Source organism: Notamacropus eugenii, chromosome 6, assembly GCF_028372415.1.
Source record: "Notamacropus eugenii isolate mMacEug1 chromosome 6, mMacEug1.pri_v2, whole genome shotgun sequence".
Taxonomy (NCBI): Eukaryota; Metazoa; Chordata; class Mammalia; order Diprotodontia; family Macropodidae; genus Notamacropus; species Notamacropus eugenii.
Genome location: NC_092877.1, coordinates 19746635 through 19761149, shown reverse-complemented (window position 1 = coordinate 19761149; position 14515 = coordinate 19746635). Strand labels below are relative to the sequence as shown.

General features: G+C 36.3%; 1 protein-coding gene across 3 annotated transcripts in view; it reads left to right on the top strand.

Moving 5' to 3' along the window:
* Nucleotides 1–14515, top strand: part of ELP4 (elongator acetyltransferase complex subunit 4) — a 266170-nt gene that overhangs the window by 13422 nt on the left and 238233 nt on the right. For all 3 annotated transcript variants that reach the window (XM_072619250.1, XM_072619251.1, XM_072619249.1), the window contains exon 3: nucleotides 5357–5478. In XM_072619250.1, the coding sequence (XP_072475351.1) occupies nucleotides 5357–5478 (122 nt within the window). The remainder of the gene's footprint in view (nucleotides 1–5356; nucleotides 5479–14515) is intronic.

The window sequence follows — 14515 nt, the reverse complement described above, 5'->3', positions numbered from 1 at the left end:
AAGTATTCATGAATAAAGGGAGATTGCTATATAATCTACAAATCTTTAGCCTCTCACATTCCTTAATATTGAACCATTTTCAAAAAAAAAATCTTGCATCTACCCCACCTTTGCATACCAAAGTATACATTGATTTAATCTAAAGGTTCTTATTGAGTTCCTTGTTAGGTTTTTTTTTTCTTCTTTATCTTCTACAATGGCTACTAGCACATAAGCTGCATTTACTTTCATGGCACTGTTTCCCAAATATTTACCATGAGTACTGCAATACGAGATTATCAAATGTTCCATAAAATGATGTTTCTTATTGCCTTCAAGTGCATGAAAAAAAAACAACTCTTCCATCTTCCTTATTTGCCTGTTTAATAAGAATCTCTGAACAGCCCTTCTATTTAGGAGCAATTTCATTCTGTCTTTTTTCATTTATAGCAACAAAGTCAAGATTGATAACAATTCACTTCTGGTAGTAGTATTGCTGAGAGGCAGCATGGTCTGGAGACAATGAATAGAGACCTAGCCTTGAATTTGGGAAGACCTGGGTTCAACTTGTACCTATGATATGTGCTGATTGTATAACCCTGTGCAAGAGATTTTTTCACCGTTAGTTCCTAATGTCAGTGAAATTGTAGGTCTGTCCCAAAGAAAGAAAAGAGCATATCTATTTTGTTGTCATTGGACAAGAATTTCATAGTTTAAAATATCAGTATCTAAGTCACTGTTTACAGAATGTCCAAAAGCTATGATTCTTCATGCTAACTGGCCCCTTTTTTACAGCTCAGGGGTCAGGAAATATCTCATGTGTTTGGTGGCCTTAAGTGGAGGCCTTGAAGGAGGCTTTGGTTTCTAGGAGACAGAGGTGAGGAGAAAGCACATTCGAGGTACAGGGAATGCCTGTGTGAAGGCAAGACTGTGTAAAGGACAGTGGCTGAATCACAGACTGTATGAATGGGAGTAATGGCTCCTAAATCTAAAGAGATAGATTGGAGGCAGGCTGGGAAGGGCTTTAAAGGCCACATAGAGTTGATATTTGATGCTAGAGTTCTAGCTAGCAGTTGGTGGTGCAGTGCATATACCATGGGCCTGGTGTCAGGGAGAGCTGAGCTCAAATTTAACCTCAGATACTCTTCAGTTATATGAGGACGTCACTTAAGCTCTATTTACCTCAGTTTTCTCAACTATAAAAGGGAGATAGCAACAGCCCCTGTCTCCCAAGGTTCTAGTGAGGATCAAATGAGATAATATTTGTAAAAGAAATTAGACAATGCATAGCACATAGAGGTGCCATTTAAATATTTTCTTACCTCACGCTTTGTTTTAAGATATATATCAGGATGGGGAACCTGCAGCCACTGTTGGCCCTCTAAGTCCGCAAGTGTGTGTGCCCCTTTGACTGAATCCAAACCCCTTAATAAAAAGATTTGTTTGGCAAAACTTGGACTCAGTCAAAAGGCCACACCCAAAGACCTAGAAGGCTACATATGTCCTCCAGGCCTCAGCTTCCCCACCTCAGGTCTATACACTGATCAAGGGCATCCTTTATGAAACTATGAAAAGGGATCAGGCAGGCCTTCACAGATATTTTTCTTTGGTAAACTACGCCTTCATAGTAAGATGAAAAATTACTTAATGATAAAAATCCTATTCATAACAATGCAGGATTAAAGTTCTCCTAAGATGAATTTCTATCTTATCCTTTATGCCTGTAGTTATAGGATACTCTAATCCTGTAGTTACATTTAGATGGCACATAGATGGTGAGATGCCTTAGCAGTGAGCCTGGGCTGAAAGTTATGCCACTGGTGTATAAAGCCCTCAGGTCTCTCAGACTGGAAAGGTTCTGAGTATGGCACCAGCCCAGATCATGTGCCTTCTAAGTAGTCTCTCAGCTACACTCAGAGAAACTGGTCATCAAAAGTTTGGCCACAAGCTTGTGAGAGTAAATCAAGATATAATTCAATTCAATAAGTATTTATTGTGTCTACTATGTTCAAGACCCAGTTCTAGGTCCTGCGGATATAAAAATAAAAGGAAAAGAGGTTACATTCAGCTAGAGAAATATAGTTTGATGAGCAAATAAAAAAATAATTTGGGTTTCAGGCTAGGGAGAGTGCACTCACTGACTGCGCACATGCACACACACACACACACACACACACACACACACACACACACACACCCACACCTTTTAAAGTTTGCAGAAGATTTTACATAATGCATCTTGCTTGATCCTCACATTGCCCTATGAAGTACTATGGCATTATTTTCTACATTTCATAGATGAGGAAACTGGCACAGGTCAAGTCACTTACCCAGGGACCTACACTAGTAGGTGTCAGAGCTTGTGTTCAGACTCCAGTCTCTCCTAACTTGAGCATCTTGACTCTTTACTCGTCCATGTTGTGTTATCTAAGATGACCGACACCCTAGGAACAGAATAGTTGTGATTTGTATTTGTATACCGACTACCCGCACTGATGGCTCTGATGAAATAGACTAATCAATAGAAGGTAGGCTGCGTGCGCCTGCTTGACTGGGCTTGTGGTTAATGCCTCCCTAGCTTGATTCACATGGCAGCTTGCCCTGTAGGCATGTTCTCCCATGAAGGTTCCTACAAGGTGCTGGAGACCTGCCTCTAAAGCTCTTCATGTGTATTGTAAGTACCATGGGAGTACAGAGGGTGTCTATCAGCTAGCTTCTCTGGCCACAGACTAGCCCACCTCCTTTACTAGTTATACATCTCTGATGATGTTCTCTACACTACTGCTTCTGTGCAGTTCTCCATTGGTAGGTTTTTGCACACTCCTACCATGTGTCTTTATTGCCCTTTGGAAATATGACTTACAGCCACAGAACATGTTAGCAAGGTTTTGATTTTGTCCTGGGTAGAAACCTTTGATTTTATCAGTGTAAAGAGCTCTCTTGTATGAGATTGCCCTCTATCAACGTAGATTGGCAACTCATCTATATCTTAATAGTCTTAGTCAGGGGTGGGGAATCTGCATTCTTGAGGCCACATTATGTCCTCAAGTATGTCCCTTTTACTGAATCCAGACCCCTCCTCTTAGCTATTTGGAATACCAGAAGCTTAAGAGACTTGCTGATAATCCAACAGCTAATATTTTTCAGAATTTAAATCCAGGTCTTCCTCACTCTTAAGATTGGTCCTCTGTTTACTGACTAAACCATGCAGCCTAATATTAAAAAAAGAATGGACTTTTCTTTCAAGGAGAAGTTTATAGTCACTAGAAACATCACACAATGTCCCCAAAACAATCAATGCCACTATCTTAATGACTTGTGTACATGTATTTAACATCTCTGTGTGTTTTCTCTTGACTATTTAAATTTTATATACATTTCAGATTATACCTATATAAATCAATTTACCCAGGCTGATAAATTTGGCTGTTATTTCCCTATATTTTGTTTATTCTCTGACAGTTCCACTTATCAACTATGAGGGCAATGCAGAGGTAGCAAAAACATATCCTGTTTTTTTTCACTTATAAGAGCCCCTATAAATTATTTTAAAACTGTGTGAAATCCACTTGAAAACTTAAACTGCTGAATTTGGGACAGATTATATTAAAGTTTAATTAATTGGACTCTCTAATACATATAGTAACATTTTTAATGTACTAAGATTTTTTTTTTTAATCTAATGCCTTCTCTCCTTTTTTGTAAGTAAATTCTTTGTAAATGAGCTGTCAGCTGTGCCTTTATTGCTAGTTAAGAATTTTTAATGATTCTGTTTCTACAAATTAATATGATGGTGGTAGTGTTACTTCTAACTATTGATAGTAGCTTTGCTGTGTTTTCTTTTGACCATATTTGTATGCTGTTTCTGTATTCTAGCATCTAAAAGCCGCAAAATGAATCTTAAAATGATATTGTCTCCTATACATGCTTTCATTACTGTTTTTGGCATTTTGAATATAAATGAGAGGAAGATTTTTATGCAAATAGTTTTTTCTCTGATTAAGTTTCTAAGATATTTCTAGAAGGCAACTTCATTTTTAATCTCAAATTAAATAAATTTATTAAATAAATAAATTCACCTTTAAAAATCAGTTGGGAAGGCATCAGTGAAACTTTTTGTTTCTAAATGTTTATGAATTTTTCCTCCTGAGTATATATATATGTGTAAAGTAGGAGAAGAGGGAATAAGATCTGAGCTGTAGCAGAGGAAGGGCTAGTATAGTCAAATGTCAAGTCACAGGGAATTAAATCTGTGAGTAGAATAGGACATTCCTAGTTCATACATTTTTCTATTTCAGAATATATTGAAATCAAGAATTGTGTCCAAATGCAGTAAGAACTCTTTGGGAATCAGTCAGACAGTGAAAAGAAAGCATGATACTTTGTGCTGTTACCAAACACCTCTACTTGGTAGATCAAGAAAAGAGGTTCCCTTTGCTCTTAGCTGAGAAAGGGATTTGGTATCTTTTTATTTCACCACCAAGATCCTATGGGGAAGCAAAAGGTGTGACAAATAAAAGGGAAGAGGCAGAAGACCAGGAAACAACACAGGCTTTGTACCAGATTGAATCATCCATGCCAGTTTTGTAGGAGTCTAGGATGGTGTGTTGGAAAGAACACTGGATTTGGAATGTAAGGACCTTCATTCAGGTCCCAGAAATGCCACTTAGTTTCCTGTGTGAGCTTGGGAAAGTTTCTTCATTTCTCTGGGCCTCATTTTCCTCAGTTGTAAAATTAAGGGGGTAGGACTAACTCTTTCAGTGCTACCTTTGGTTCCAAGGCCTAAAAGAAATTAAGTTAAGGCCCAAAGACTCGAAAATGTGAGAAACTCTTGTGTGGTATTTAACCTTAGGCTATATTCATTCACTGTATTATCGTGAGACTGAAGAACTAAAGCCTTGTATTTTAGACCCAAGAAATAGTAGTGCTGTCCAAGAAATAATATATAGTTTTTGTTTATCTTCATACATTTAGTAGACAGTCAATAAGCATTAATTAAAGTCCCACGTTCCATGCACTATGTTAATGCTAGGGATAAAAAAGGAGGCAGAGGGCATTTCTTTCCCTCCAGGACTCAAAAACTCATAGGAAATGTCTGAGGTTTCCCCAAAGTATAATGTAAGCTGTTTGATGACAGAGACAGTTTAATTTATAAATTAGTATCTCCAGTGCCAGCCACATAGTAAGTACTTAATAAATGTTAGTTGAAAGGAATGATTGTTTTTTGAGTTATAGACTGAAGGAGAAAGTTAGGTAAACATATATTTTGAAGTTTTTGATTAAGGGGTATAACATCTATATAACAAAAGTATATAACACTTTTGCATACATATAAAATACTACATATTCTAACATTATTCATTTATTTATTTTACAGAGGAGGACAAATATAACATTTATTCCAATTTGCTCTTCAAGTATTTCTTGGCTGAGGGAATAGTCTGTGGGCATACTTTGTTAGTTGCCTCTGCTAAAGAAGACCCTGATGACATTTTACAGGTATGAGAAATGCTTTTTTAATGGATGAAATTATGAAGATTATGTATGAATGTGTGTCTTTGAGTGTATCAATTTTAAAAATGAATCCTTTACAGTTCAGTCTAGCTTTAGAACTACTAGGAGTAGAAAAGCCAGAAGAACTGGCAAATTGTCAAGATTTAACACTGAGAGTTAGTGGCCAGTCTGATCCTGTAACCAATGTCCTCTGAATACCACTTTATGTCTATCACATTGATTATTTTTAAAAATATCTATGTTTAATGCACTTGGAGGTTTTTTAACTAATAAAAAATCATATTGAGCACATGGTAGGCACTGCAAAACATTTTATTGGCTTAACTTTTCCAACATTTTCTTTTTTGCATTATTTTATTATTCCTTTCTTAGGTTCACTCGTGTTTTTGATGTCTTTACAATTTTTCTCTATACTGTAGTAATTGAATGAGTCTCATGAAATTTTAATCAGATTTTCTTTACCTTTCAAGAACAGTTCTTACATTTGAAGTATTCAGAAATTTACTAACTTAGACAGCAACATTCATGTTGGTACACCACTTTTATTATTGAGGAATCCTTTTACTTGGACTAACATAGATGGCTTTTGACTAAGAATATGTCTTGCTGTCATTATGTCCATTATGTTTTATCTTGTGCACTTAGAAAGAATGTTTTCCTGATGACATGATGTAATTGCTGCCATGAAAAATCTAATAGTCCTGAATAGTGGGGTTTTTTTATGTAAGATAAAAGATACCCTGTAGCAGTTGAAAGTTTTTATTTGTTCTGTTTGCAACATATAGCTTGGAAGATATTCATATCTATTTAAAAATTCATTTACATGACCATTTTATACTTTTTAAAAATGTACTCAGTGTTACTAAGTTTTCTAATGATTAGTAAAATAGACTTGACCTTTGGGGATGCAAACTATGGTATTTGGGCATTGCCAAAAAAAAGAAAAAAATTCCTTTTTAAACTTGTGATTTCACTGGTAAGCAGCTTCTTGTGAAGACACTCCCTTTATGACACCTGTGCATATCTTCAGCTGTTCTACAGCTTGTAGATAATGTTTCCTGGAGCCCAGAGAGGTTAAGTAATTGGGCCAAAGTCGCACAGCTAGCATGTATCAAAGGCAGAAATGGAGCTTGAATCCACTAGACCAAACTGCCTCTTCTGACTTGGTGTGTAACTATTTGCCTTTACTTACATCCGCTTGAAGTGTTATTTTCTTCATCATTTTTTGGGTCTCCTTTAGCAAGCAGTTGACTCGTTTTTCATGATTTTCTTGCATCACTCTCATTTCTCTTCCCAATTTTTGCTCTACTTCTCTTACTTGATTTTCAAAATCCTTTTTGAGCTCTTCCATGGACTGAGACCAATTCATATTTTTCTTGGAGGCTTTGGATGGAGCTTTGACTTTGTTGTCTTCTGTTTGCATGTTTTGGTCTTCCTTGTCACCAAAGTAAGATTCTGTAGTCTGATTCTTTTTTTTGGTTTTTACTCATTTCCCCAGCCATTTATTTGACTTTTGAGCTCCTTGTCAAGGTAGATCTCTGCTTCCAGTGGAGGTGGGGGGGACGTACTGTCAGTCACACAATTCCGCCCCCCAACAGTCTGTGGGCCTAGAGCTCCAGAAATAGTCACTGTCTCTGCCCCCTGCTGCTGCTGTGGCTGCAGTGGGTTCCTCCGCCGCTTCCCCTTGTGCCACCCCGGGCCTGGGGCCAGATCACTCTACTCTCCCACACTGGTCCCACAGGCTTTTCCCACTGACCTTCCAACTTGTCCTAGGCATTTGGGGTCCTGAAGTCTAGAAACTGCCACAGGCGCGACAGATTCAGCCCCTCTAAGACCTGCTCAGGTCTTCTGTGCACTCGCTGCCCACACTGAACTGCACTCTGCTCCCGGTGTGACTCGATAAACACTTCCTGGTGACCTTCCAGGCTGTCTTGGGCTGGAGATTTGCTTCATGCCATCACTCTGTGGGTTCTGCAGTTCTAGAATTTGTTTAGAGCCATTTTTTACAAGTGTGTGGCTGGGCTTGGCGGGAGTGCTCTAGAAAGTCCTTGGTGTTACTCCACCATCTTGGCTCCGCCCCTCTATCCACTTAAATTTAAAAATAATTTGAATTACTAAGTCAATATTGAAAATTCCTACGTATGGTACTAATGTGCCTACTAATTAAAATAATTTAAAAATCATATTACTGTCTTATATACGGTCATGTTGTTATTTTGGTAGTTAATGACTTTTGGTTAACTATACCTATATTTTTCCTAATCAGCAATTTTCACTTTTGCATGGACAGTATTTACTTTTTTGCTTTCTTATAAACATGTTTTGGATGAGGGTGTTATGGCGGTACTTATCAGTTGCCAAAAAAATTCAGAGCTTCACTTTTTATAGGATAAGAAAGAATTATTCCACTTGATATACTTAAATGTTTTAGGAGGGTGATATGTCATTGAAAATAATGATCAAACAAAATTTGAATTACTGTAGAATAGACATAAAATGAACATCTCTTCTAGAAGAGTATGGATAACCTTGTGACCCATCTCTGATGCTTACTACCTGAATCACTGTGGGCAAGTCACTTAACATTGTTGGGCCTGTTTAATCATCTGTTAAAAAAAAAAAAAAAAAGAACTCTGATTAGGTGACCTCCAGTGCCCCTTCCAAGGTCTAGATCTGTAATCCTATGTCCTTTAGTAAGCTGTCATTTTGATGAAAACTAGCAGCTTTATGTAATGTCACAATTTTATACTGAAAACTATATTATGTTAATAATCTGACATATAAAATATTTAGCGCCAGTATATCCAACATTTTAATAATAATGACATATTAAAAATTTTACCATTATGCAAATGTTCTCACAAATGAGTGACCAGAACAGAGGCATTAGCAGTGTTTACAAATATGGTACAATCATGAAATCCAATAACTGCTCTGCTTTAATTTTATGATATATGATTGGGAGTTTCTTGAACCTATAACCAAGACAAATATTGCTGAAACAAGGAAGAGGAAAAGACAATCTTATAGACCATAATTATCTTAAAACCTTGTATAACTAAAAGACAAGTAGAGGATAAAAAGCCCCATCAACTGCCTAAGATATATTATATTACCACCCAGCAATTTATCCATCATCCTTTGAAAACATATTCATGCCTATTGTAGTCAGAGCTCCTTCAGGAAGTCAGCATTAAGATGTTACACTGAAAAATTACACCCCTGTAGAAAATCCTATAGAACAATATACATGATGTTTTTTAAAAGCATTTTAAACACGTGTGCTGAGCATTGTTTTCAGTACTTGTGGACCTCTTAAGTACATATCGTAATGACTGTCATAAGAATGAGGCTGTGTGTCTGCTATAAAAAGTAAAGACTGCTCACATCTTCCGGAATGCTTTTAAATTTGTCGTTGTTTAAACTGTTGTTTCACTTACAAATAAGTAACATTAACATTAAAATGCACTTCTTTGTGAATGAAAACAAGAATAAGAACTTTTTTGCTCCTTTTCCCCATAATTTATGATTGTAATACCTAAATAAGCATACCAGGGCCATTCATTACTTGTTGGAGTATGTGTGTTTTTAATGGGAAGCTTAATGATTCGCACAATTAAATGGACAACCCTATTATTCCAGAATGTGTCTATGATTGGTACTGAAATTAAATTTGTAATATTGTCAATAGTGAGTCATCAAAATAAAAGTTAGATAAATTTGACACTAACTAAAAAATCTAAATTTTTGAGGAAAAAAATTAAAATTATTTTTATGATGCCAGTGCTGCCGTATTTCTTGATTTATTAATTATGCCAAATCTAACAGCAAATATGACTAAAACAGAGTAGGAAGCTAGCATGACTTTAAGTGATCTGAAACATCTTTTCAAAAGTGTAGACACGGGTAGGGAACCTGCAGCCTCCAGGCCAAACTTGAAGTTTGGATTCAGTGGAAGGGCCACACTTGAAGACCTAGAGAGCCATATGTAACCTCAAAGCCCAAGGCCAAATGTTTCCCACCTCTGACATAGACTAAGTATATACTAGCCAAAGGTCATGCTACAAGTATAGCTTGGTTGTTAAATGAATGCTTACTTTGCAGTGTTTTTCAGAATCAAAGAAATGTTAAGTAAACATTTGAAATTTAAAGTCAGATATAACTGAATTTTATATCTTTATTATAAAAAAATAACATGTAGCAATAATATATTTTTCCAGCATTCATAAAATGTTATCTATTCATATCTGTAAACATATTCTCTAGTATTCTTGCAGTTATTGAATTTTCACAGTACTTACCAAACTTAATTTGAAATACTTTGTAAAAGTTAATAGTCTAGTGAAATAAAGTTTATAAAATACCTAAAGTTTTTCAGGGCCATGAAGACATATTTAGTATATGTAGTTAGAAACTCACTAGTAGTGCTCTAATATATTGAAAGTATACTTTCTTTCAACAATACCTATCAATACATATGTGAAATGGAGTGCTTACTTTGTTCAAGGCCCTTGGGTAAGTGCTGGACAAATAAAAAAACAGGCGAAAAGTCCCTGCCCTTGAAGTGGTGATCTTCTACTGGGGAAAAACACATGTAATCGGATCATTTTTTCAGGGAAAGAATCCCCATAACCATATAACTACAATGATACAGAAAGAGATAGTACTGGAGCTGAGCCTTGAAGGAAGATAGGATACCACCAAATGGAGGTGAAGCAAGGACTCAGCCTCTCCATAGACTGCAACAGCCTGGCTTCCTTACTGGTCCTCACACAGAAAATCTGACCATTTCTTTACAATGGCTATCTGCCCACCCCCATGGAAATGCTTTCCCCTCTCTCCTCTCTCAAAATCCCTGCTGTCCTTCCAGATTCAGCTGAAAGACCAAAAACATTTCCCAGCCTCCTCCCTGGCTCTGGTATTTTCTGCTCTAAAGCTGTGTTGTGTAGAATCTGTAAGGGTCTTGTGTATACCTGTTACATGCTGTCTGCCTTATTAGAATGTAAAGCCCTTGAGTACATGATCTGTTCTTGCTTTTGATTTGAGCACAGTACCTTGCATATAAGCAGTGTTTAATAAATGCTTGTTGATAAGTTGGTTGGTGGGGAACAACCTGTACAAACATAGAGACTTGTGATACCAAGTTCAAGGTCCAGCCAATTTGGCTGCAACATTGAGGTTAGGCAGATAGGTTGGAGGAGTTGGTGCTGAAAGACTGTTTAGTGTGCCCATTACCAGACTTATATTTGATACTCCAGAGTCATCTTTCCTTGCATCATGCCACATGATGATTTCAACCTCATTTACGTTCTGCTTTGTTACTTACACATTCTTTGCAGCCAGCCTAAATATGTCATACCCAGTAGCCAGAAGATTTTTCCATAAATTCCAGCTTTTTAGAACTTTAGGAACCAACTTTAGAAACTGCTGATGATGTTTACTGTTTATGAAAGTCACAGCTGTTTTTGTTTGTGTACATCCTTTGGCCAAAATCCATCCAGTCAGTTTAACTAGTGCATATGTAGCGTCTTTCTCAGCTTGTTTCAAGGTACCCAGAAGACAAGCTGATCAAAGGCTTAGCTGACAAGAAGACTGTCCTCCATTTCAGCATCTGACATCGAGTGTGTGCCGGAGAGCACTAGAGCCTTTACACTTTTCCATGTTTATAGCACTTGTTGAGCCAGTTCCGGAAACTGGCTGTTTGACCCTGGTGTTTTATTCTTGTTTTTAGGCCACTTGTGAGAGAGCTTATTTAAAATTCTGAACCCTTCTGTGGCAGCCACAGTGTTGAAGTTCTTTGGCAACTGAAATGTAAGGAAAAGCGCTGTTTCCACTGACCTACATTCTTGGCCAAGTTTGTAAGATGACATGCGCCTAATTTGCCAGTACAGAAATACAGCATGAGCTATAATCACAGCCATGATAGAGAACTATGGGAAAGGAGAAAAAGCACATTCTGTAGCTTTCTACTCTTTAGAAGAGGCAGAAAAGAATTTCTGCCAGTGCTCTTGCAATATCCTTGACATTCAGAGGATTGTCAATAAAACAAAAGCCAACATGGAGAAATATGGTCCACATTGTAGAGAAAGGCTGTGAGTGAAATAATGCTTGAGTCTTTAGAGTTTTAGAGCTGAAAGGGACTTTAGAGATCATTAGTCCAGTCTTCATCTCCTCTAACCCTCTTGTTTCATGAATGAGAAAAGCAAAGCCTGAAGGAGTTAGGTTACTAGCCTAAGGTCACCCAGCTAGTGAATGGCAGACTTGGATTTGTGCAATGGTCTTCTGATCCTTGGCTGATGTTCTTTTCATCATACCACATTGACTCCTCTGTTTACCTAAGGGAATGAGTAGTCTAAGATCTTATCAGTTCTAGGATTCCAGGCCTATAGATGACTTTATTTGGAAATATAAAACACTCATCCACATCAACTATAAAATAGCTAATATTACCATACCTTTGAGGGAAAAAAATCAAGAAGAGAATTCAAACAAGGGAAACACACACAAAAGATTTTTTTAAATGTACAGCATTTCATTAATTCATCATTTGGAAAGAAATGACATTTAAGTCAAAATCAAATACTAGATATATTTTTCCTTCTGAATACTCCAGTTCTTTTTGAGGAATAAGCACATCAAGCTTCTAAAATTGCAAGTAACAGCCAGGAAAAACCCAAAGGGTAATACTTTCTAGTCAGCACCTCCAATCCTCAAGGAGTGATTATCCCATTAAATGAAGCAGTCAGTTCAGGATGTCATGAAAAGAGAATGGTAGCACACCATCAAAGGTCACAGGTTAAATAGAAAAGGCTGTGAGGTTTTATTACAGACAAAAGGATAAACTTCACTTTCACAAATCCCCAAGGTAGAAAAAGCAGTCTTCTCTAGCTAAAAATTCAGTGATCCCTTCAGTAGCTAGTATTTCATTACTGAAAATTCACATTTTGTCAAGTGACTCTGGATGTAACTTCAATTTCAACTGTCATCCTTTATTTCTATTATGCCATGCCACTGAAACCAAAAAACTTTGCAATTCATTGGTGTTCTTTCCAAAATACTCAGATTTCATATGTTTATGGCTAAGAATCCATAAATAATGTTAGCAACAAAAAAGATAATTTGCAACTGAATTCTGAAGTTAAAGGAAGATTTGTTTTAAAAGTTTGAGATGATGCCTTCCCTCTCTATATATGAGAAGACATGGTACTACTTGAGGCATGTGGGCAGTATCACAATTAGAGTCTTTTTCCCCTTTACATCCACTTCCATAAACTTTCTCATAAGTAAGAGCAGAGGTCATCGTTGATCCTTGAACACTTTAATCACAAGTACTAATTTTTAGGCTTACTGAAAAAATAAAATAGAATTCTCTTCTTTTTGCAATTTAACAATTCAGCTAGTTGTGTGTCTGTTTAACATGACATTTTCTAGAAACTGTGTTTATTTAGGATGTTAATGACTGATTGTGTGACCTGAACAACTAACTTCTCTTTCCTTCTATAAAACAATAATGACAATACCTGGCACTTTTTCTTTTCTGACTGTGTCTTTTGAGGGCAAAGTGGTAGTAAACATGAATGATATGTTTTTAATTCCTTGAAGGAAAGATCACTGAAGATTTATTAAAGTATTTTAAAATGCCCTTGACAGTATTAATTTAGAATTTTTTAAATAGTTGTACTTTACATTATACAAAAATTATGAGCTAAAAAAACACTGTGTGTATAAATAAAGTTTTGAAAAACTGAATCATTTTAGATGCTGTATATTAGCTTGCTACTTAAAGGAACCCTGTGACAAGTTCTTTTGTAAAGATAAGGATTCTTTTACAAATCAAATAATTACCCCTCTAATTTGCCTGTGTGTTAAATCTGAATTTTCATGTATCAGGTTTTCTCACAGACCAAGTAGGTCACCATTAACTAAAGGACATCATTACAGTAATTCCAAAAAAGATGTGATTACCTGGAAGTTAGTTCTATTTTTAAAAACATTTGGTACTTTTTATCTCAATGGAGAAAATTTTTGCGTGTGAAAGTGTCATTAGTTTTCTTAATCATTCCATTTTCTACATTATTTAATGTGAATCATCACCTATATACTGATGTGCTTTGTATAGAGATTGCCTGGTATAATTATGGAAGCATATCAGCATATAATAAAGGTATTGGGATTTGGGCCCATTTGGCTTTTATTGAATTAGCTTTTGTCAGTTTAGCTGTAGTCTCATTTGCAATGTATCATTAGGCCTTGACCTGATGTTACTCTGCTGTGAGATAGGAGTACCAATTAATTTAGTATGTTACCACAAAAAGAATTGGCATCCATGCTGACAATAATAATATTATCTAGACATTTAACCAGTGTGAATGAATTGCCACAATAAGGAGACCAAAAGGAACCAAAAAGTTCCTTAGTCAACTGACATCTGATTTACTTAGCAAATAGAGATTTTCTGTGAAAGGCCTCACCAGTTGAGACTGTAACTCATCTGTCAAATCTTCTGAAGAAGAATGATAGACAATTTTAATCAGTATCCTCTCAGAAAGCAGAGTAAAGGATAAAACCAGTTTGAAGAAGGCTCAGTAAGATACTCAACTAAGCAGTTATATCAGAGTCGTTCAAGGATGAAAATGGAAGGACAATAAACAGAAAAAACGAAAAAGATTTACAAAAGTCATTTTAAAAAACTGTCTTCTCTATAAAGGACAGTTAAACTACCACACTTGGATTCAAGAAATGACATGAATGAAAACCAAGGCAGTAAAAGCAGCCACATTGGAATGGAAATGATACAATTGTAAATCCATTGAGGGGCCATTATATGAGGTGTCCAAAAAAGGAGGATGTATCAGAGTTGTGGAGGAAAAAAGTCTTGATCTTCATAAATGTGCAACAGTTGATTGAGAACAATTACTGTTCTATATGCCTACTCTCAGCTTTTTAAAACCTTTATGAGACTCATATATATGCATTGAGTATTTTCTCTATGAGGCTATTAATACAGAACAAGTAAGTATTT